This window comes from Zalophus californianus, chromosome 10, assembly GCF_009762305.2.
Source record: "Zalophus californianus isolate mZalCal1 chromosome 10, mZalCal1.pri.v2, whole genome shotgun sequence".
Classification (NCBI taxonomy): domain Eukaryota; kingdom Metazoa; phylum Chordata; class Mammalia; order Carnivora; family Otariidae; genus Zalophus; species Zalophus californianus.
In genome coordinates, this window is record NC_045604.1 from 50,487,037 (window position 1) to 50,509,737 (window position 22,701).

The window sequence follows — 22,701 nt, forward strand, 5'->3', positions numbered from 1 at the left end:
CTCCTGTCAGGGTTTCAGTGAACTAAAACAATTACTGATCACACACACACAAAACTAACGTCCATTTCTCCCTTGCTAAATTTCCTTAATTATTTTGCTGGTTTTGCAAATGCTTTGTTCTTGTAGGCGAGCCCCCTGATGGCAAGTAGGGGCATAGCCCTTTCTTCTGCCCCGCAACCCTAGTGTTGCTGTCACAAGCAACACTAAGTGGTGTAAGTGGTGGCCCAGCTAATAGGAAGCCCAGCCCTTCTGCAAGAGCTGTGAGGGCCATGTGGCCCAGCAATGGCCTTAACTGTCCCCACATGCCTCAGAGGCCTGAACACACACCTTCAGCCACCCTGCCTTTGACCAGGGCTCCTCATCTGGAAACACAAGAGAAAGGTCAGGAAAGAGATGCAGGATCTATATGGAACTATACTGATTTTTTTCTAAATAATAATGACAGATCACATTCACGAAGTGCTCACTATATCCTTGATGCTGCTTGAGCACTTCGCATGTCGCTGAATCCTCATGACATCCTCCCCCGCCCACTGCCTCCCCTCCCAGCCCCACCACCAAGGAAGAGCTATTCCTGGCTCCATTGCAGTGATGGGGAACTGGAGGCAAAGAGCGGTCATGCAACTTGCCCCAAATGCCCCCCTGAGCTCTGCCTGGGCCGCGATAGGGATTCAGGCTGTCGGACTCTGGAGTCCTCTGCCACCCTCAGCCCTGGGCCAGTTTGCCTGTGGCAGGCAGCTGTCCCATCCGTAAGCTCCACAGGGACCTGCCCCACCTGGGACAGATGTGCCCGCGGTGCACCCTTCACTCTGCAGCTGGAGCACCCTTCGGGAGCACCAGGTCTGCGGCGTGAGCCCTCCCCTGGGGCCTGGGAGTGGAGCCTGGGGGCAGACTGCAGGCCGCCTGGCTCCCCTCCCCATGTCTTTCCATAAAAAGGCTGAAAGATTTGTCTGGCATTCTGGAATGTACCTGCCTCAGAAATGCCTCCACTTCCAGATCGAAGGCTAGCAGAAACCTCGGCCATGCCACCCATGGTCAGGGTAAGGCCTCGGGTAAAGCACCTAAAGGGACATCCCTGACCTTCCCCAGAGAGGACGATGCCACAGGCAGCTGGAGCCCAGCCAGTGGGCAAGGCCAAGGGAAGAGCTGTCTGTGCTGCCACCACCGTCTTGCCCCCCAGATTCAAGTGTGCCCACAAAACGGGCTCAACGCAGCGTGGTGGGAGCCCAGGGCCACGCTGCTCTCCTGCCCCATGGCAGGGGGAGACCAGAGCCGACGGGCTGCCGCGGGAGGACAGGGACTGGCGTCAGGGTCACCTTTCTCCGTCCCCTTCTTCTGTTTTATTAAAATCAAGGAGGCTCATTCTCTCCCCCGAGCCCCTCCAGGTTTCATCTATTTTATCTTTTTCTTCTCCAGTCCCACCCTTCCTCCTTCGCCCCTTCCTTCTCCTTGACCCTCTTCCTCCTCCTCTGTCCCCTTGTGTCCTCCTTGTGGCCCGTGTGCTTGCACACACACACTACACACACACTATTATGTACATTACACATACCTGCATTATACACAAAACACACACACATTGCACACATGCACGGCACACACACATTGTATGCACCTACACTGTACACACAACACACATTATACACACACATTACACGGACTGTACACACGTACATTATACACACACAACACACACACATTACACCACACACACAACACATTACACACAATTATACACACTATACACAGTATACATACATTTTACACATGTTACATACACTATAACACACACTGTGTTACATGCGTTACACATACATGTACTACTCACATATATTACACACACACTATACACACAGGCTCTATGTCTGGGTCCCATCTACTTTCAGGTGAAAAGTAAGGCCAATATGAATGGCGCAGGAGACAGTCTTTTAAGTTCCCCTGAGGATTTAACTGCAGGATTTGGCCCTGGGAAGACACCATCCATCAATCACAGCCTGATGACATTTCCCAAAGCTTGCCTGGAGGGACCCATCCTGACTAGAAAGGGTAACAGCACTGGGCCAGTATTAAACCTCAAATATCCAAGCTGCCAAACAGGTCTTAGGGAGTCACTTGTACCCACCACATGCCCCCAGCTCTGGGCTTCCCACGAGACCATGGTGTTTCCTCTTGAATGTATGTGACCCCCGGAACAGCATTAAACCTTTAACTGAGTGTATGACCATTTTCCACAGAGTTTGCTCCATTTGTTATTTTTAGTTAAGCACACTTCTCGATATTCAAATGTTCTATTAAAAAACTGAGTGTGAAAAAAATCCACTTTACTACTATAGAAGGAAGAACGGATATAATGTGACCAACTTCAGGTGTAACAGTATTGTTTCAAAGAGAATTATTGTAGGATTATAAAAACAAGGAATAATCAACTAAATAATAAACAAAGCTGTTAGTAAGTGTCAGGTGTGCGAATGTTACCTTGTATCTTTCGAAAATCAGAGTGATCTGGTTGGACCTACTGGGAAACTATCCCTGTTTTAAATGTTCCACCTTTGGGAGGCCTGGGTGGCTCAGTGGGTTAAGCGCCTCACTTTGGCTCCGGTCATGATCCCAGGGTCCTAGGATCGAACCCCGCATCGGGCTCTCTGTTCAGCGGGGATCCTTGCTGCTCCCCCTGCTTGTGTCCTCTCTCTTTTTCTCTCTCTCTGACAAAAAAAAAAAAATAAATAATCTAAAAAAATAAATAAAATGTTCCATCTCAGATGCCAAATAGGCCTTATAGCTTGTCATCCTAACTAAAAAAAAAAAAAAAAAAAGCTAAACACCTCACAGCAAGTTGTATTATGTGGGAGTGGTTCTCGTCTCTATCCCCATCCAGATAATTAGCTGATGAAATCTATTTATTGCATATCTGCTGTATTTCACACGCCATGCACAGTGCCGAGGGTATGCTGGTGAGTAAGACAAGTTTATTCTTCATCACAGAACCTGGCGTTTTATGGGGTAAAGGGAGACATTGAGCCCATTATGACCAGGCTGAAGAGAACCATGACCGAGAAGTACAGGATAATGGGAGGCAACAAAATTTCTCTTTGGGCGTCTAAGGCAAATGTTGCAAAAGGCCCTCCCTGACACCTTCCTGTCTTGTACTCTGTGGAGGCATTTGGGATAGGCTGGCTCTTATGAAATGCTGCACGCTGGGCAGCCCAAGCACTCAATTGCTTTTTTTTCTCTCTACCATGTAACTTTAAAATAGCTGTTCTCTCTGCTGCCCCCAAAACATGTGATTCCCTTTGTCCTCAAAACCCAGAGATGAAGTGCCTGCACACTCAGTAGGCCTTCTTGCCAAGTAATGATGAGAGTGCTTTTCCCCACGCAAGCAAGAGCTAGTCAAAGGTGAACACTGTGGCAGTTCTAAAACATGACCACAAATTCTTTGAAACCCTTCCCCTCTAGAAGTGTGTTCTACTGCCTCTCCCCTTGAATCTGGGCAGGTTGGTGACTGTTTTAACCAATAAATGTTGTTGGAAGTGACACTGGGTGACTTCCCAGCCTGAGTCAAAAAGGCCTTGGGGGGCGCCTGGGTGGCTCAGTCGTTAAGCATCTGCCTTCGGCTCAGGTCATGATCCCGGGGTCCTGGGATCGAGTCCCACATCGGGCTCCCTGCTCAGTGGAAAGCCTGCTTCTTCCTCTCCCACTCCTGCTGCTTGTGTTCCTGCTCTCACTGTCTCTGTCTCTGTCAGATAAATAAATAAAATCTTAAAAAAAAAAAAAAGGCCTCGGGGCTTCTGCCTCCTTCTCTGGAACTCTGGCTCGCAGAGCTCTGAGCCATCACATAAGAAATTTGAGGCCACCATGCTGGAGAGGTCACATGGAAGCACCGTGGTCCACAGTTCCAGCCAAGCCAGCCTTCTAGACATTCCTGCTGAGGCACCAGACACGTGACTGAAGCTGGCTTGGACCCTCACGATCAGTCTCTCTGCCAGTTGCATACCACCCAGCAACTTCTATCAATGTCACATGGAAGAGAAGAATCACCCTGCCAAGCCTTGCCTGAATTCCTGACCCCAGTATTATGCAACAGAATAAGACAGTGATTGTTTTAAGCCACTAAGGGGGTCTGCTAAGTAAAGGGGATCTGACCGGGAGCCAAAAAAATCCAGCCCGTGATGGAGCATCGAGGTAGCCCTGCCCTAGGCGTGAACTCACCAAGAAAAGGAGAGGAGGATGTCTGCAGGCTGGGACTACATATGCATAACATGCCTCTTGCCAGTAAGGTGAGTCTGTGCTCCGACAGGGGAGCAGAAAGAAGGGTGGGCTCATCCCAATACATCTGAGCAGGTGAACCTCAGGAACCTCCCCAGAAACTCTGAGTTGCAATGGGAGCGGGGAAGTGACGATAGTTCCAGGGCCAGCAAAAGAAAAAAAGAGAAGGGAGACACAATTTGGAATCAAAAAGAAATACTGGAAGGGAAGGGTGTCTTTGTTTTTCTGTCCCTTCGCATTTGGAACTTCCTCGATGTGACGTGCTCACCCCACGCTTAATGTGTGCCAGGCGCTTGTGCTAAACACTTCACTGCATCATATTCTTCAGTCTTTGCTGCAATCTTGTGAAATTAATACTCTTCAGTGGGAGAAAGCAAAGTCACAGAGACCTGATATAACTTGCCCAAGGTCACAGCTAAGTGGAAGGACAGGCATTTCCACCAAAGGCGATCTGACTCTAACCACTGCACCACACTGTCCTCCCATCCCCTGCCCCCCCCCCCCCACTGCACCCATGAGTTTGTTTCTCCCTGAGTTTCCTAGAAAGGCAAAAACTCCTCCCGTTGAGATTTTTACAGATCACTGGCCTGTTACCCTATCTCAGGCAATAGGAGAGAACGTGGCTGAATGCTGGATCAGTGCACACTTAACCACTACCATTAAGAAAACAACTAGTTTTCACAAGCCAAGCACAATTGTTTCTTTTTTTGTTTGTACTTGGCTTGGTTTTTTGTCTGTCACATGAGTGTCATGCAGACCTCAAAATTGTGACTCTCACTCTGTATGTTCATCATAGCCCTGTATTGGGCTTTAGGGGTACTTTGGCTGGTCCTCTGTGTTCTGCATGCATCCAACACTTGAAGGAGAACTTGGGGAACAGAAGTCTCCTGCCCTTCAGGACAGCCTGGCTTGACTTGTTGATTCAATCCCTGAGTTTGCAAACCTGCCCTGAGTTTGCTAACCTGCCTCCAATTGTGCTCCCATCATCACTGTCTAACTGATTGTCATTTCAGCTGCACCAATGAAGGAGCAGTTTAGCGTCAAAGGAAACCTCAGCATTCTATAGAATAGAATAGAATGTTTGCACTTTTCCAAAGTGAGAAAAGAAAAAGTCCTCCTTGTTCTGGGACTTTGCAGAGTATGCTCTAATTGGATTGATTCCCATAAGAATGGACACATTTTGACATTATGTTTCTTTACCAAAACTGCCCTTTGTTGGAGTTTATGAATATGCCTGTTCACACAGGGCTATGAATCAGTGTACCTGATCCCTTACTATCTTTCCCGGTAGGCGAACCTCAGCCATGTTCTGCACTCAATAATTAGGAGCAAATTCTTTTGTTTAGAAGGATTCAGATGTCAAGTGACCCTGAGGCTCTTGCTGCCCGATGGATTAGACAGTACTCTGAGACCTACCCACATAGGGATGAAACCACCTCACGCAATGCCCTGGTGATGTCACTGGACCTAAGTGTCCAAGAGTAAGACTAGATTGGACATGCGTTAACTGCATTTGTCCTAGGGACTGTTGAGTATAACATGGTAATGGTGCCTACATTCCTCAAAAGCCAACTGCCTCTGTCCTCAGATCCATTTTCCAAACTTCTGCAGCTGCCTTGCTCAGTATCACATAGAGTTAACTTTTGTAAACTACACTTCCCAGACTCCCGAGTCAACAGGCTTCCGGTCCAGTTGGGTAATGGAGGCACTTCGGGAAGAATACTGGAGGACAGGAAGAGGGAACAAGCCAGGGTGCTTCTCCCTCTCTGACTTGGATAGTGTCTCTAGCATCTCCTTCATAATTCCAGCTGCCTTTCTGGTCTCAGACCCCCTCCAGCAAACTCCCACCATGCTTTCAGCTCCCTTCAGGCGGCTCCACCTCCTGAGCTTCTGCAACAGGACCTCATCTTCTCAAAGTAGGAGCTGCTTCCTCTTGTTGCTCATCTTTGGGTTGCCCCATGATTCTCTACAAGCCTTTTCAGTTCTTCCAAAGTGTTTCTCATTTGAAGTTCCTCTGTTGAATTTCCTAAAATGTGTGCTGCTTTTCTGACTGGATCTTAACTAACACACAGTTCAAACTAAAAATTGCATATCATTTAGTACAGGAATTTTGTAACTTTTTAGGGTTTGAATGGTGATCTGGAAGATGAAATTTGGATGCTGAAAGTAAAGAAATTTCTATGAACTCTAAGATTGATTACAGGGTCAGAAAATAGGTTTCTACTCAAGTGCTAGATTTGGTCAAGTGGTAGTGGCTGCCTGTGATTTGAAAAGGATTCTGAGGATGGATCTGTATCTGGCCAGAAAGAGTGATGATCAATGCCTGACATGGGAATGGAGATGGTGAATAGCAAGGTTCATGCCATGCATTTGTTCTCCCTAATTGGTAGGAACAAAATAGGCACAGAATACCTGAAGTCAGAACTATCTAGGGAAATCTATTATGTATACATCATATATGTATATATGATATATGTGTATATATGTATATATGAAAATTATGATACATCCAAAAGTGAATATAGGTTCATTGTGCATTGATAATGGAAATAGTGTGAGAACAGAAAACATATTTCTGAGACTTTCTGGCCCCTAATCAATTTCATAGCATTTCATTTACCTTTTCTGAACTGTCATTTTCATTTCTAAATCTATATTTTAAGATAGTCCTAATTTGTTGTTAATTTGGTATCTTAAGTGGCGTAAAACAAAGGATTTCAAAGTCTTCATCTGTTTCTGCCCTTTGAGCCTTGTATCAGTTAGGATCCAGTTAAGATTTCAACAGAGAGCATTTAATATAAGGATTTTTTCTAAAAAGATATTGGAGGATCAGAAAAGCAAAAATATTTGAAACCCCAGGATAACACAGAGGTATTAATTAGCAATGTGGGAAGCGCCCCTTACTCTTGGACTAGAAGAACAAAGCAGGGGAAGTTGGTTTAACAGAAATTGGATGCCCTCAAGCAGGAGAGGCTATTTGCCCAGTGCTGGAACTTCCTGGTGGGAGCCTCTCGAGGCTGGTTCCTCAAGCATGCAAAGATAATGGAGACAGGAACCAGGGGCTGTTGCCATGGTGAAAAGCCTTTGGTAGGATGGCACAGACACAAACAGCAAGCCCACGGGGAGGACGAGTCCCTTCTCCCTCTGCTTTCCTTCCAGTCTCCTCTACTGCCCCCCTGTGGACAAAACCTAACACGGACTTGACAGGCAAAAAGGAAGCCATGTTTGCAGCCTTGTAACATTACAACGTGGAGCACAAACGGGTGGATTTGAGCTGAGACAGGATAGCTTAATAAGAGCACAGGCAGCGTGAGGCTTGAATGAGATGAGGCTTTTGAAAGCAGTTAGTGCGATGCCTGGAACTCACCTGGTAAGCAACAACAGTGGTGCTCCCTGGTCCTCTTCAGCGCTCCTTAGACACTGAAATGGAGCCAACTTTGTCCCTGATATTCTCCTTTCCCAGTAGCTTTCTCTGGACAACACGGACAACTTGGGGCAGCAAGAACACATATTCCAAGGTCGTATTATGCATTCCTTTTTAGGTGACAAAGATCCTTTCATATATTTGAAATGGAACTTCCTCTCAGAGGTTTTATCATCTTAAGTGAGATTTCTTGTGTTGCTAAAGATGCTGTTGTGTTTAACAGCAGGTAATGTGTATTTATTGCTTATTATGTGCCAGGCACCATCTGAGGTCCTTGACATGGCTTCTCTTGTCTAATTCCCCCAACAAGCAACCCCATGCACAGACCCTGCTACTGTCTACATGGAACAGATGAGGAAACTCCGAGGTCTTCAGTAATTTGCCCGAGGCCACACAGCAAGTAAGTACGGTAGCCACAGTGTGTGTTTTTTACCACTCTACAGTGCTGCCTGGTGGCCCACTTGAGTCACCTTCCCTCCACCCTGGAACTTGGAACCTGTAAGTATGGGAGCCACATTGTGTGTTTTTAACCACTCTGCAGTGCTGCCTGGTGGCCCATTTGAGTCACCTTCCCTCCACCCTGGAACTTGGAACATATCTTAGGTCACCATAGTGAGTGAACTGAACTAGCAGCAAAATTTGACTGAACGAGGGTTTTTCGGTCTGTTTGTTGTTTTGTTTTGTTTTGTTTTGCTGATAAGGGGGAGCAGTGTTTCTTGCATCCAGCAAAACTGACAAACCAGACACAGCACTATTTCCATGTCCAATCTGGCCACCTCACTCTGATCATGGGCACGGGGTTGGTCCCCGCCATAGAGAAGGTGTGTCTGTGGCGCAGGGCCTGTGCACTTTCAAGGCTGCTTGTGACATGGGTTTATTGGCATTCGTGGAAATGGAACTCCTCCCATCTCTGAGCTCACTGGGTTTTGAGCGAACTGGTGTAAGGTATGAGCCTCACCCTCACTCTCTAGGCTGGTGGTGTTCTCACACAGACAATTCAGCTGGTCAGATGTCTAGACAGTGACAGAACAGAAGCCGTCAACCACAGCCTGCATCTCCACCATGTTATTTATTGTGTCTACACCATGGTCATCCTTGACTGAAAAGATCATTCTGATGCACTTTAGACTTCTGGACCTTCCAAGCAGTCTCACTCTTGCCTATCAGATAGGGGAAGATGTTTTGATCCTCACCCCATAGGCTCTATGTGTCTCGGCAACAGGGGAGGGATGTGAGGAGGCCACCATAGAGGTGTTGGTGATGGAGCTGAGTGAGGAGGGGGGAACATAAAGGAAGGGCATTTGGTTGCCATGGCAACACCGGCAAACACTCAAAAGCGAGGGTGTGGTCCAGGATTTAACGAAGTGCCATTGGGTTTGAGCAGCAACTGGAATGTCTGAGTGTAGCTGCATTCCTCCCCACAGAGTCTGGGGCCCGGCCACCAGCAAGGACTTCCTGTACCTCTCAGGAATGCTCAGGATGAAGACAGGCCTGGAAAAGACAAGCAGGCCTCCCAGGTGTGGGTTTTCCTATCCCCAGCCACAGAATGGGGGCCTTCCAGAAGAAATTTGGAAAACTCCACAAAAAGCCAAAAGAGACTTGATCTACAAATTATTTTTTTCCCCAAAAACTCTGAGGCTGACATTCTTCAGGGTATGAGCACTCAGTTTGTAAGTTCTTCCCTGCAAAAATTCACTGCTGTCTTTTCTTTTGCTGCCTGTCCTTCTCTTCCAAAGCAGTATTCTTACTCTGGACGTGGACCTGGGTGTCAAACCCTCACAGTTTGACCAAACAGAAAACAGGTTTTGGGCGCAATGTGAGCAATGGGAAAGTGGGTGGCAGTGGGTCGAAGGGGCACGTCTGGAGAGATGCAGGGGAGACGAGACCACAAAGATAGTCCTTTGTGGGGGGTCTTGAGTAACTTGTCCAAGGCCACACAGCAGGTAAGTATGGGAGCCACACTCTCCTAGGAGGGGATGCGGGCAGGAAATGAAGAGTGGGTTTAGAGTATGTGAAAGCCTGAGGTCAAGGCAGGGTCTTGTGTCCAAGGCCCAATAGTTAGATGAGGCTTTCATTAGCCAGGATATTCATAGAAAACCTGATAAGATTGTAACAGTGAGCTCAATGGCTAGCCAAGTTGTCTGAAGAAAGAGCCCTAGCGCTCCCGCTATCTGGAAAACAGATATTGCCAGAATCTGACCTTGCTTTCCCCTCCAGGTCTTGCCAGACTCAACTCTTCCCTTCTTCAGATTCAATTCTTTTTGTCCTAATTCCTCTTCCCCTAAGCCTTAACTAGCTTAGAGGAAACTCCCATCTAAAGTATAGCATGAATGGAAACTATAGACAAGTGGTGAGATTTTAAGTGTGTCTGAAATGCTAAGAGGGTGGTATTGTGCACGTCACTGAGAAAGAAAGAAGGAAATTCATTCATTAGTATATATTTATTATTAATAATTGTTTCTTGAACTCCAGGTAAATTGGCTCTATGGCATATACATTACGTTCATTATAGTAAATTTGCATAAAAATTCTTGAAGTTGGGAATTAGCATTCCATTTAAATTTTTTTTTAAAGATTTTATTTATTTATTTGAGAGAGAGAATGAGATAGAGAGAGAGAGAGCATGAGAGGGGGGAGGGTCAGAGGGAGAAGCAGACTCCCTGCTGAGCAGGGAGCCCGATGCGGGACTCGATCCTGGGACTCCAGGCATGACCTGAGCCGAAGGCAGTCGCTTAACCAACTGAGCCACCCAGGCGCCCCAGCATTCCATTTTACAGATGGGAAAATTGAGCCTTAAGCCACTAACTTGCTCAAGGTCACTCACCTTCATCTCAGGTCAAGTTTTTATGCTATAAGAAAGGAATTCATATGGAGCACTTTACATGCCAAGTGCTTTCAAGGGTTAAAAATGTTCCCCAGTCAAATGCACATACAACTCTGCAAATATAAACTCATTCCCTACTTTGCAATTGTGCCTTGAAAGACTCAGTCTTCTACCCAAGTTCTCCATGAGCTGGGAGCCCACACTAGGTCTTGAGTCTGAAGTCTATACTCTCTAAATGAGCTAGCATGAATACCGACCGAAGTGCCTAGAATGTCTACCAGAGTTCACTTTGACAGAATCAAGGCTTGAAATCCACAGATGCCTTGGTACCTCTGGGAGCTTCATTTATACCTAGAGGGAAACTTGCTACTCTCCCCCAGCCATGACCATTGCCTGGGGTCCTCTTTACTTCATGAAGGTAAATTGTCTAACTCTAGAATTATTATGGGTGGATACAGATTGCTCATTAATGAGCATGCTGCCCAGGCAGAGCTCTGGGACATGCTCTGGCATTAGCACTACCCTGCAAAACTGTAGATAAATTACATTGTCTTGCTGACATTGTTTTTTTTTTTTTTTTTTTTTTCCCTTCCCTTAATACTTGGAATCAGGTCACATCTAACTATTTAATCTGAGGCCTCAAACTGGCACACAGTATAGCTTTATATGAAATTATATTTAAAACCTAGCCAAAGGTTCATAGAACACTTAATTGCATGTGAGTGTGTGTGTGAGAGAGAGAGAGAGAGAAGGAGGAGGGTTGGGGAAGAGAGAGAAGAGAGAGAAGAGAGAGAGAGAGAGGAGAGAGAGAGAGAGAAAAACCAACACCAACAACCCATTAGAATAACTCACATCCTGGGCCAGGAGATTGCATGGAAACTCAAAAGCCAGACAATCACCATCACACTTCTTCTGGGCTTTGTGTACCAGAGACACTTCTGTTTACCATGGATAATAATACAACAACCATATGTAATATAAAATGCTGGTTCCATGGTATGTATTCTATGTTCATTATAGTAAATCTGCATAAAAATTCTTTTATTTTTGCAAAAAAATTCTTTAAGTTGGAAATTATTATTCCATTTTACAGATGGGAAAATTGAGTCTCCACAGCCATTAAGTAACTTGCTCAAGATCACTCAATTTCATCACAGGTCAGGTTACCTCTTAGATTCTCTATCTTGTCTGATCAATAGTTACTGCTTCTTCCCAATTCCTGTGGACTACACACCTAAAACTGAAATGTGCGTATCTGTTAGCTGGGCTAAGGCATTCCTCAACATAAAACTGACTGACAAGCCCTGAATTCAACAGTCAACTTGAAAATGAGTCCTTCTGACACTGTGCCCTCACAATTCAGACTTCTATGCTGCCCTTGTATCAATACCATTTTTTTGGACTACTGCTAAAGAACCAATCAAAGCATAAAGTTCAAGTGTCCACAGGCCCACCCTTAACCCCAAACACAACATCTTCTTTTTTTTTTTTCTTTTGGTCCTCACATCCCAAAATATCAGGGTTGAATTCAATTTAGCAAATTTCAAGGTTTTATTCAGGCCGGGCACTGTGCAAGGCAGTGCCTGTGATCTAAACCTGAGGAGCAGCATGTTTCCAGGGCCACCATGTAGAGATGTGAAGTTGTGTCTTGCTCAGGGTTGCTTGATCCCAGGGGTGAGTGTGGCCAGAAATCAAGCCCAGCCTACTTTTTCTAGCCATGGTCTCTGATGCTGGTTTGCTTTCACTTGGATGAAGGGATGCTGTTTTCTCCTCACAAAAGTCACCAAATGACCTAGTGGAGCTAAGTGCACTTGCCTTCAAAGAGTTTACAGTTGATTTGGGGGGAAAGACAGAACACAGCCAACAGAACACCAGTCACCTAGATTGACTATCCTAAGAGAGGACGGTAAGGGGTCATGGATTCAATAAATCTCATAAAAGAGGGGAATGAAGCAGAGCTTTGTGAAATTGGAGAATGGGAAAAAGGACTGAGGAAATGAAGTCTGGGACATGAGGAGACAGAGGGAAGGTGATCCAGGGTAGGGAACAGCATGAGCAAAAGCAGGGGTTCCGAGGCCAGAGAGGCATTCTCTTCAACAGGGGGAAGGAGCCTTGGTTCAGAAACAGTGGGAAGTCAGTGCAATGGGTTGGCTGGGCTGAGACCACTTTGACCATTGAGGACGTGCAGAGTCTATGAAGCTGTTTTGCTGAGTCATGAGTGACTTGATGAGAGCCAAGGAATGATGTGGAGTCTGTATACCAGTGGAAGAGGCAGGAGAGGGGACCTTGCCTGGTGACATCACCATGGACTGTTGAGGAGGTGATGGGAGCCAGGGGGAAAGCAGGGCCAGCGGGAAGAAGGATGACAAGTGTGAGTGTAACAAAGGGGATGGGATGGATTATATGCGAGCACAGAGAAGCCGGTGTAGGAAACGCTTTCCCTCTGAGAACTAGCCAGGGACATTATTGTGACCAAGGAGACCCTCCATGACCCCTCCCAATGCCACCATCCCTCGCCCTCATTTTGCCCTGGCCACACTGGCTTCAGTGCTATTCTGCAAACACGCTGAGTTCTGTCCCAGCTCACAACCACTGGTCCCTGTGCAGGCTCGTCTTCCCTGGGGATTCAGTGGGCTTCCTCTCTTACCTCCTCATGCCTCCGAGAAGCATGCTTAGACCTTCCCTGCATGAACTAGAACCTCCCCGCACGTGGCCGCTCCTGGCCACCTTACCACACCTTAGTTTCTTTTGTGGCACTCTCACCAGGAGACATATGTATTTCTTGCTATACGGTCTGTCTCCCACTTCTTTCCAAGCTCCATGAGGCCAGAGACTGTTTTGTTCACTACTGTATGCCTAGTGCCTGACACAGAATAGGTGCTCGATAAATATTTACTGAATAAAACAATATCACTAGCTATAGGAGTATTTATTTATTTTTTTTGCTTCACTAAGGTCACAGCAGTCCAGATACAAAATGTACAGCCCTAGGAGATGATTCTTTAATATTAGACTGATTCATGACAAGGCAGGATAACTCATGGAGGAAAATGCTAAACTGCATTATCAGTCTTTTGGAGACCTTTTCACACCTGAGCACCTACAACACGAAGTCTTGTGCTTTATGCGTGAGGTTTCCCCAGAAAGGGGGTGTGCTATTACAGCATAGTGGGTTAATGCACACAGCTTGGAGCCAGACTCCCAGGGTCCAAATCCTGACTCTGCCATTTGTTAGCTGTGCTGCCTTGGGCCTCTCTGTACCTCTCTGAATACTTCCCATGTCTCATTTTTGTTAAGGGTTTCCCTGCTCCTCAGTCACTGTCTGATTTCCCATAGTGAAGGTCCCAGTGGTAACTCGGTTACCCGATCTGTCAGAAAATTGCATAGGCTTTATGGAAAGCTATATGCTAGCAAGAGACCTTTTTATTTGCTTTTTATTTCTGGTTTGAGGTTTCTAGATGTATAAATTTGTAGATGATTTATTAAATTTAAATTTTCCTAAATTAGAATAATATAATACAAATACTCAGCTGAGCATGATATACCCTTACTTCAACCATAGGACATAAGTGCTATGATTAAAAAAAAAAAATGCCCAAAGCGTATTTTAAAAGCAAATGTGAATAATTCGTCTGTGTGATATTCTAGAACTGTGCTGTCCAGTATGGAGTCCACCACATGTAGCTATTTACATTTAAATTATTAGAATTGAGTAAAATCTAAAATGTAATTCCTGAGTCATCCTGGTCACACTTCAGGTGCTCAGTAGCAACACATGACTAGTGGCTCTACATTGGACAATGCAGATATAGAACATTTCCATCATTGTAGAAAGTTGTGTTTAATTGTACTGAGTACTCTTCTACAAACTCAATACATTCAGCAATTCAATGATTTTTGAAGAAATAATCAGCGTTCCACATAGCTAGTGCAACTTTCCCGAGATATTCCAAATATCTGCAGCTTACCAGCATTTTTTGCCAATTCCAGAAATTTCCCTGTAACCCACTTCATTTTGCTCAGTGCCATGCTATACCACCATCATCCTACAATCCATTTTGCTTCTTTCTGAATCAGTAGGCTAGAACATTCTGACAGCCAAACCACACAGGATTCTCTTATCTGCCCTGTCCTGAGAATATAATAATCATGGTGCACATCTCTAATGTCTGAGTATCATCATGTTTGAGGATTTGGAGGGTTTTTACAAGCACTTCAAAAGCAGTTCCCTCATCTTCTCCACTGGCAAACTTCTTGACAGAGTAGTCTATACACATCGTTTCTATCAGTCACTCCTTAACTTCTTCCTGTCTACATTGCTCAGGCACTGTGCTCGGCATTGCCCTACAAAGGTAGGCTCAGAGAGGTTAAGTAGAGACAGAGCTAGTTAGTGGTACAGTCAGACTTCAAATTCAGATTTGTCGGGCTCAAAAGCTTGCCCCTTGCAAGTCACCATGCTGCTGCCCATAGATTATGAGTCACTAATGCATCGTATGTATTGCCTGTCAAGGTCCAGACTCAGTCATCCATGTCCTCAGCCTCCCTGCAGCAGATCACCTATCAAAGTGGAAAAAGCATTAGCAGTGTTGAGTTAATAAGCAGTATTTCCCAGAGCGGAGGCCACTAGGACATTTTAAGAAGCTATGGGATCTCCCTTACAGGTCATTCTCAAGGTTATTAATTCACCACCAACAAAATCATTCCTTGGAATTCATTTGTGTCCTAACACAACTTGCCTTACTATTCAGAAAGCACTCTGACCTATGCATATCGAATTATGGTATGGGGAAGTTCTCTAACTTTTACAGCCTTTTGTGACACTCAAATTTATGACTTGTATGTGTATAAACATTTTTTAAAAGGCAATTGCCTTCCGATAGCAGCTACCTAATAGGGAGGAAAGACAAATTGATGCATGATTGGTAATCATTAAAAAGTCAATACTCTCCCTTTATATACTCATTATAATTTTTTTTTGCATTTGAATAAATGACTTTCATGTGGATAAAGACAAAGAAAAGGAAGCTTGTCTATATTACATTATCCTTAGAAGGAAATTTGATTCAAAGAATATGAGCAAATTGTAATTACTCTGGACTAACTTTCAGGGGTTGGAAATGTTTTTATTATACTGATTTGAGATGTTACCCAGACTTGTGGATTCTCATAAGAATGTTCCCTGCCATTGTCACACCAGTTCTTACTAGGACTACTACTAGTATAGGCAACCTGAACATCTAGTGGCACGATCAAGAAAAAGAAATCAAAGGGATCATTAGCAAGTTGCTGGATGTAACCGATCACACACACTTCCTAATGAGTTGACCGCCAGACTGAATTCTGACCAGAAAATGTGCATTCAAGTCCAGGTAGACTCAGACTATGGCAGACTTGAAAATAACCATCTATTCTCTAAACTAGTCTTACCTTGTTCCAGACCCAAATACCCAAGGCATAGAAAGGTTTTATGGATGTGGACTATTATGAGATATAAGATTCTCTCCACCACATTCTTTTCTCCCAGCTAACCACTGAGCAGCCTGAAATGTTACAGATCCAGAATCAGTGGTCTTCCTGGGGGGACATAAAAAGAGACCCAGAGCCAGCTCCGGAGATGCCATGGAGCTATTTATAAGTGTAAAATCTTCTCCTTACCCTCTTCCTCATGCCAAGCCCCTCATCATCTGGTTGACCTGAATCTAAGAGTAGTGAGTCTCCCAGCTGACAGGTGACTCATCATGTCATTTAAGTTTGTCAGTCAATGGAAACCAGAGCTCCAAAGTCTCTCTCCAGGACTATCCCTGGGGAAGCTATTAGGGAGAAGGCAGCCTTGCCAGATGTCTCAGTCCAGCTGGCCTAACTGACATGTGTAGGGGCATCTGCTTATACTCAGGGCCTGGCATGAGGAGAGAGCCCTGGAAGAGTACTCTAGAAGCTTTGCTCTCAGTTTTCCTACCATCAACTACTAACAAAGCCACAAGGAAACCAATTAGTACCTTGAAACATAAACAGGTAAAAAGACATTTAACTCTCCCATTTCAACTGGGTATGGGTTCACTCTGGACCTAATAGGCTGAACATCATGTAGTGGAAAGAACATTGCATTTGGGGAACAGAAAACGGATTCCCATCCCAAGCTGAACTTAGTTACATGAACTTAAATTTTTCAATAACCTCTCTCACACTCAGTGTCTTCATCTGTAAAGTGGAAACAGACAAAGCTGGTTTTGTTCTGCCTAGCCCTTGGGTAGCAATAAAGCATAAGAAAGCAATTTGTGAACCGGAAAGAAAATATCAGGTAAGTTATTTTGTTTCTTACCCTCAAATGTTTATTTCTCATCACAAGCCTCTCCCCTAAGTTCCGAGCACACATTTCCACCTATCTATTCCATAGGACTTACCGAATGGCTAACAGGTGTGTTGGACAACCACCCAGCCCTTCAGGCCACCAGATGATGCCCAGCATGACTAAGAGACCTTGCCAAGCTGCCCGCCAACTGCAGAAGCCTCCTCCAGTGTGCTAAACACTACTTTAAAGGAAACTTCCAACAAATTATTTATCTGGACCTCAAACTGATTTTATCAAATAGCAATATATGCTCTTTCTCCAAAAGCTTGCTCTTCCTGCCTTCCCTTTTCTGTCAGTGATGATAATCTTCATAGGTGTATAGGCTTAAAGCAGAGACCTCATCTTTGACATTTCTCTCCATTCCTCCCCTCTTCCCTTTCACATCCCATTAAACACCATTTTTCTTTTCCTTCCTTGCATTTTGAAGTCTCACAGAGCCAGGCTTAAAACTAAGACCAGTCATATGAACTTAAGGAACTTTCCTCACCAGACTGACACTTGCTATCCTTATCTATGAAATGAGAATATGGAAGTTGCAGATTTGTTGTGAGGATTAAATAAGATTGTATTGAACACTACATCAAAAACTAATGATGTATTACATGTTGGTGAACATAAAACAAAAAAGATGGTGTGTCAAATGCATAGCACATGTTAGCTAAATTCTACCTGCTACTAAACTGGATGCCTCAGTGATGTCCAGTATCACCCAGCCTCTCCCCAAACCTACCTCCACATCTTCAGCCCTGTTGTTCACTTTGCCTGGACTATCCTCTCTCCCTCTTTCCCATTTCTGTCCATCATTCTCATATGCCTGCTTCTCAGACCATCTTTCAAACGCTATGTACCTTTGGCATCCAGGAGTGACACCTACTTCCTTTGAACCATAAATGATTCTTGGGATTTATTTCTACAACTCACGAGACACTTGACATCATGACTGTGTGCTCTGCTTTGGTACATATCATCTCTTCTTATAAACGTTCATGTATATTTTCTCTACACATGCCATTTACTTAACAAATCACTTCTAAGTGTCTGAAAGGAATGATCAATCAATTAATTGATGATGATGTCTGCACCTGGCATGGGCAAATGGAAAGTGATTTCGAAGTGATGGTTGATTTAAACAAAGAATAAGACACCAAAGACACTTCATATTTTCTGTGCTGATTTTTTAATGAACATCTTATAATCTTACAAAATAACTGGCTGTAGCTGTTTTACATTACAATACAGTAGATCAGCTCCTTTCACTGTGTTCCCAATCAAGCCATCCCCTTCGGGTGCTAACTGATGCACTTAATAGTGATCTTACAGAGGAGAGGAAGTGCCAAGTCCAATGTCTTGTAATGGAGGCAAGGAAAGGAGAGAATCAAGAATAACTCTTCACTTTCATGTACAGGTTTGCCTACTGCCCATTCTCCTTACTCTGTCCTCTCATCTCTCCGGTTGGAGACTGTCACACTAGCCATTAGAGTCAGCTAGTCCTGGGCAACCTGGACAACCAGAGCCCCTGGTTACTAGGAAAAAAAAGAAGCAGAGAAGTGACTTTTGGAACAAAGAAGGGCCTGTGGGAGAGGTCCTCCATGACCCCATGGATATGTAAGAGCAGCCAAATACAGACCACCACATAGAGTGAGTGGGAGTTGATATCTCCTGGGAATCTGTGACCACGGTGTCTCTGTCCTTCCACTTTGTTAGTGACATGAGAGCTCAACAGCCTGGGCCCCAGGGACACAGGCTAGAAGAGCCTGCCATCTCTGAATGGCCAGAGCTGATGAGGGCCGGGCAGCCTTCAGCCAGAAGGACTTTCCACACACCACAGAAACTGCCCTCTTGCCTTTTCAGGGCAAAAGTGGATTGTAGATGTTGCCAATGGAGAATAAAATATTCGTAAATGAAGTATGACAGAGAAATGTTCTCACTGTTCCTTCTGTGAAGAAACTGAGCACAGACCCACACTGGTGGGAACCACAGGCTTGCAGCCTTGTGGGGGAGCTGTAGCCTTCCTGAGCTGGGTGATGTCCAAGATACCTATTCTGCTGCCTCAGTCTCAGACAAGGCAGGATTCCCTGACAAAGAGCTTGATGCACTTCCAAGAATATGGATACTCTCCCCAAGAAAACAATTTTACAACTTTGTAAAAAAAAAAAATGGAGGATCTAAACTTTTTCCACTGTCTTTTCCATATTGAAGCCTACTACAATCCTAGGAATATTTATTCTTTTTGGGGGGCACTAAATGTGAACCCAGACAATGAGGAGTAGGTATCTAGGTTTCCCTTATGGCTAGAAACATAGAGGACAAGGGTTTTTTGGATGGGTAATCTCTGCTACTTCCTTTCCCCAATGATGGTGCCACCCTCATTTTATGTCCCTAGAGATAAATATGTGTATACCCCCTTCTTTTTTTCCCATTCCAGAATATGGTTCTTTCCTCACGATAGCGGTGGGGGAATATTTCCTCTTCCTATTTGCAAAGCCATTGCTTCAGTGTTGGTGGGAAGAGTCGAAAACTTGTGGTCAGAGCCAAAGAGCAGATGATTCAGAGAGACCAAGGTTGCACTCTAATTTTGGCCTGTTCTTCGCTTCCATTGGAGAGGAAGCTCTGAGGGAGAAGCAAGCCTTCCCGCCCTTCTTGAGATAACAAACTGAAGTGTTGAGCAAGAAATTAACTCTCTTTCCCCAAGGCTTAATCCAGAAACTGTTACCAAAAACAACTGCAATAGACCATGTGCGAAAAGAGTAAGCCTGGGATGTAAATAGAGGCAGTTAATGTGGTCATTTTACCCACAGTCCATCTATTTAACCAGAAAGGAAAACGACAACAAAATGGACCCTAAATAGTTGAAATTCTTCTCTCTTCCCACAGAGTGTCACCCTTGCTCCACGTGTTTCCGTAGCTTGCTCGATCAAAAACTCTAGGTCATGGATATATGTTGTACTCAAATAGAATTTACCTCAGATCCTGCATTGCTTGAAGGATTCCCCTCCGATCTGTTCTGGAGACTTGGAACAAGGCCAAGTCTCTTTGACTCATTTCATCCTCCTGCCTGGGGCTCTAATTTACTCCTGGCCTCTCCCATCTCTATGGCCTCCTTTGGCTCCCCCATCTCTGTCTGTTCTTCCGTCTCCTCCCATTTTCTCCCTATGTCATGTCCATAACATTTTTTTCCCCAGATCATCAATTGGTCATGTGTCTATGAATGATAGCCAGGTTTGGGGACTTAGAAGGAGAGAGGGCACAGGCCAACCATGAGAAATGTGCGAGTTCCTGTAATCATGGCAATCAGAGAACAAGCCCCAGTATAAACTTGCTCACTGACTGGCGGGTTAAGAGCCACCCTTGGAACAGACACATATGGGAATGTAGAGAATCCTGGGTCTCGCTAACTCCAAATGAGAGTTCTGAGAAATGAAAAGTAGTGAATATATTCTTTTTGGATAGAAATACACAAGAACCACAGTCTGGTTCTCCTGGCCCCAGCACCAATGGGTACTCCCACCTAACCTGCCATGCCTCTTAATGTTATCATCCCAACCCTTCATCTCCTCAAACTGGGCCCAGCTTCCTGCTCATGAAAAGATGATTAGCTGACATGTTCATATCAAGAACTCCACCTAATTTCTCTCTCCCTCCCCTTTACCACTTCCCTTTCAACCTGCCAACCCCCATCAATAGAAAAATGGCAGAACAAGTTTTCTTGCTGTCCTCAAACCCTCAGGATTCATTTTGGAAGTGAACTTCACAGCAGCAATATGTGGAACAATGTATAATTTTTAGCTTAGTAGACAGCAAAAAATATAATATATATATAATAGATTTATATAATTATGTTTAAATACCTATAAAGAACTAATAACTAACCTCATTATTACTAAAGGAGACTACATGAAAGAAAGGGAGCCAGTTTAGAGTAGATGAGCCCTGAAAGATGGCAATCCATTCAAAATGGGTGTTAACAGAGTGTCCCTGGCAACTTCTCTTCTAGTATTTTGGTATTGGTTTACAAGTTGGGTGGGACTGAATAGTTGGCAGGGTGCAGAGTGGGGAGTAGGGCAAGAGTTGAGGATGGGGTTGAAGAGAATATAAATGGGGGAGGAGGGTCCTTGTATATCTATCATATTTCTCCTTCCACTTTTAATCAACTGCCTCTTTGAAGAAACTTTTGCTTGGGATTCTTCCCTACTTGGGCTACTTGATGCAACAGTTGGCACCTATAAACATTCTCCTGCATGTCTATAAGATCCTCATGCTCTTCCTCCTTCCTTCATTTCACAACATTTCTTCTTCATTCACCTTTTGTTTCCTGTTATGGAGGCCTCTCTTTCTTCCTGCCTCCAGGGCAGTGGAAGGAGGGGCTTGATCCCACAGTTACTGATTTTCTTCAGCCTTGGGGTCTCGGCAGGTGCATTCATCCAGGTCACAGTCAGCAGCAAATGGAATGACCTAGGGGAAATCAAAGAGAAGTTGAAATAACCCATTTTCTTGCCAAGCTTCATACTTTTCAACCAGCTTCTGCTTTTCTCACTTGGTCCCAGAGGAAGTGTGGGATTACTGTTAATATCACAGAACTGAAACTAACACTCAGTTCTTTCACTTACACATGTCTCTTTGAGCAAGGTAAATCTTCCTTGCTTCACTTTATGTGTGTGTGTGTGTGTGTGTGTGTGTGTGTGTATACACACATACATACAGTGGAAGGACAACAGTAACTACCCCAGGCGGTGTTAGTGTGATTTAAATAAAATGATGGATATAAAACACACATTTCCAGGCATCTATAACACCTGTTACCACTACTTTTAATATAATCATTAATGTCAAGAACCACTGCTAATGTTTTTGTTGCCATTATCCTCTTCACAAAATCCCTGTAAAGTAGGTAAGATGGATGTTAGCATTTTCTTTTTATAGGGAAGGCCAAGAGAGATTGGATGACTTAACTTAAGGTCATGACACTATCTGGAAAACCAAGGCTCTACAGCCTAGCTCTATGACTCCTACTTGGTGTTCTTGGAGCCATACTATCATCTTTGCCATCTTATAAGCATGAGGTTTTGCCCATCTTGAACCCAGGATGTACTTTGACTTGGTGAAACAATGCATCTCTCTACCCATTGTCTGTGGCTGGATTGCTTTCCTGCTATATAATTATCCCTACTCTGCACCAAAAATGATCCAGCAAAAGTTGTTCTCTACCTGTTTGCACTACAGCACCAACAGACAAATATACTTTTTGAGTGTCCATAACTAGCTTCAGAGAGAATTGGGCATTTTGAGAGACATGATGTAAAAAGTTTTGGCAAGGATTCTACCCTCTGGGCATGGACAATCTAGTGAGGTGAAAATAGATAGGCATAGCATTTAACCATCTAAGCACACTGAAAAGATGGGCTTGGTGATTGGGCAAGGGGGTTGGAAAATGGGTGGTATTATTTGGGGAAATTTTCCAGTATATTTTCACATGTGAGGTAAAATGTGATTTAGGGGGATAAAGTGCCTTTTCTTTCTTTTTTTAAAGATTTTATTTATTTATTTATTTATTTATTTATTTATTTATTTATTTAAAAAAGAGAGAGCAAGGGGGAAGGGGCAGAAGGAGAGGGAGAGAGAAAATGTCAAAAGAATGCTTAGCATGGAGCCAATGTAAGGCTCAAACTCACAACCCGAAGATCATGATCTGAGCTGAAATCAAGAGTTGGATAGTCAACAAACTGAGCCACGCAGGTGCCCCATGAAGTGTCTTTTCAAATCCTGATTCTAGTATATGCTGGCTATAGGCACTGAAATCCATTAAAGACAAACCCTAGATTTACTGAGTGTGAGATGGAGATGAGG

The 22,701-nt window shown here is 44.4% G+C and overlaps 1 protein-coding gene and 1 long non-coding RNA gene across 3 annotated transcripts in view; one reads left to right on the plus strand and one right to left on the minus strand.

Moving 5' to 3' along the window:
* Positions 1 to 4,143: 4,143 nt before the first annotated feature.
* On the plus strand, positions 4,144 to 20,800 carry LOC113931830. Of its 2 annotated transcripts, none has more exons than XR_003522879.2 (3): positions 4,144 to 4,271; positions 7,995 to 8,084; positions 16,903 to 20,359. It is a non-coding gene; the product is annotated as an uncharacterized LOC113931830 (long non-coding RNA). The 2 variants fall into 2 exon arrangements; XR_003522878.2 differs by lacking the exon at positions 4,144 to 4,271 and adding an exon at positions 5,999 to 6,176 and having other exon boundaries at positions 16,903 to 20,800.
* Positions 20,491 to 22,701, minus strand: part of PAPPA2 (pappalysin 2) — a 269,440-nt gene continuing 267,229 nt past the window's right edge. The window contains exon 22 of the mRNA XM_027609924.2: positions 20,491 to 21,309. Coding sequence (XP_027465725.2) covers positions 21,235 to 21,309 — 75 coding nt within the window. The 3' untranslated portion in view covers positions 20,491 to 21,234. The remainder of the gene's footprint in view (positions 21,310 to 22,701) is intronic.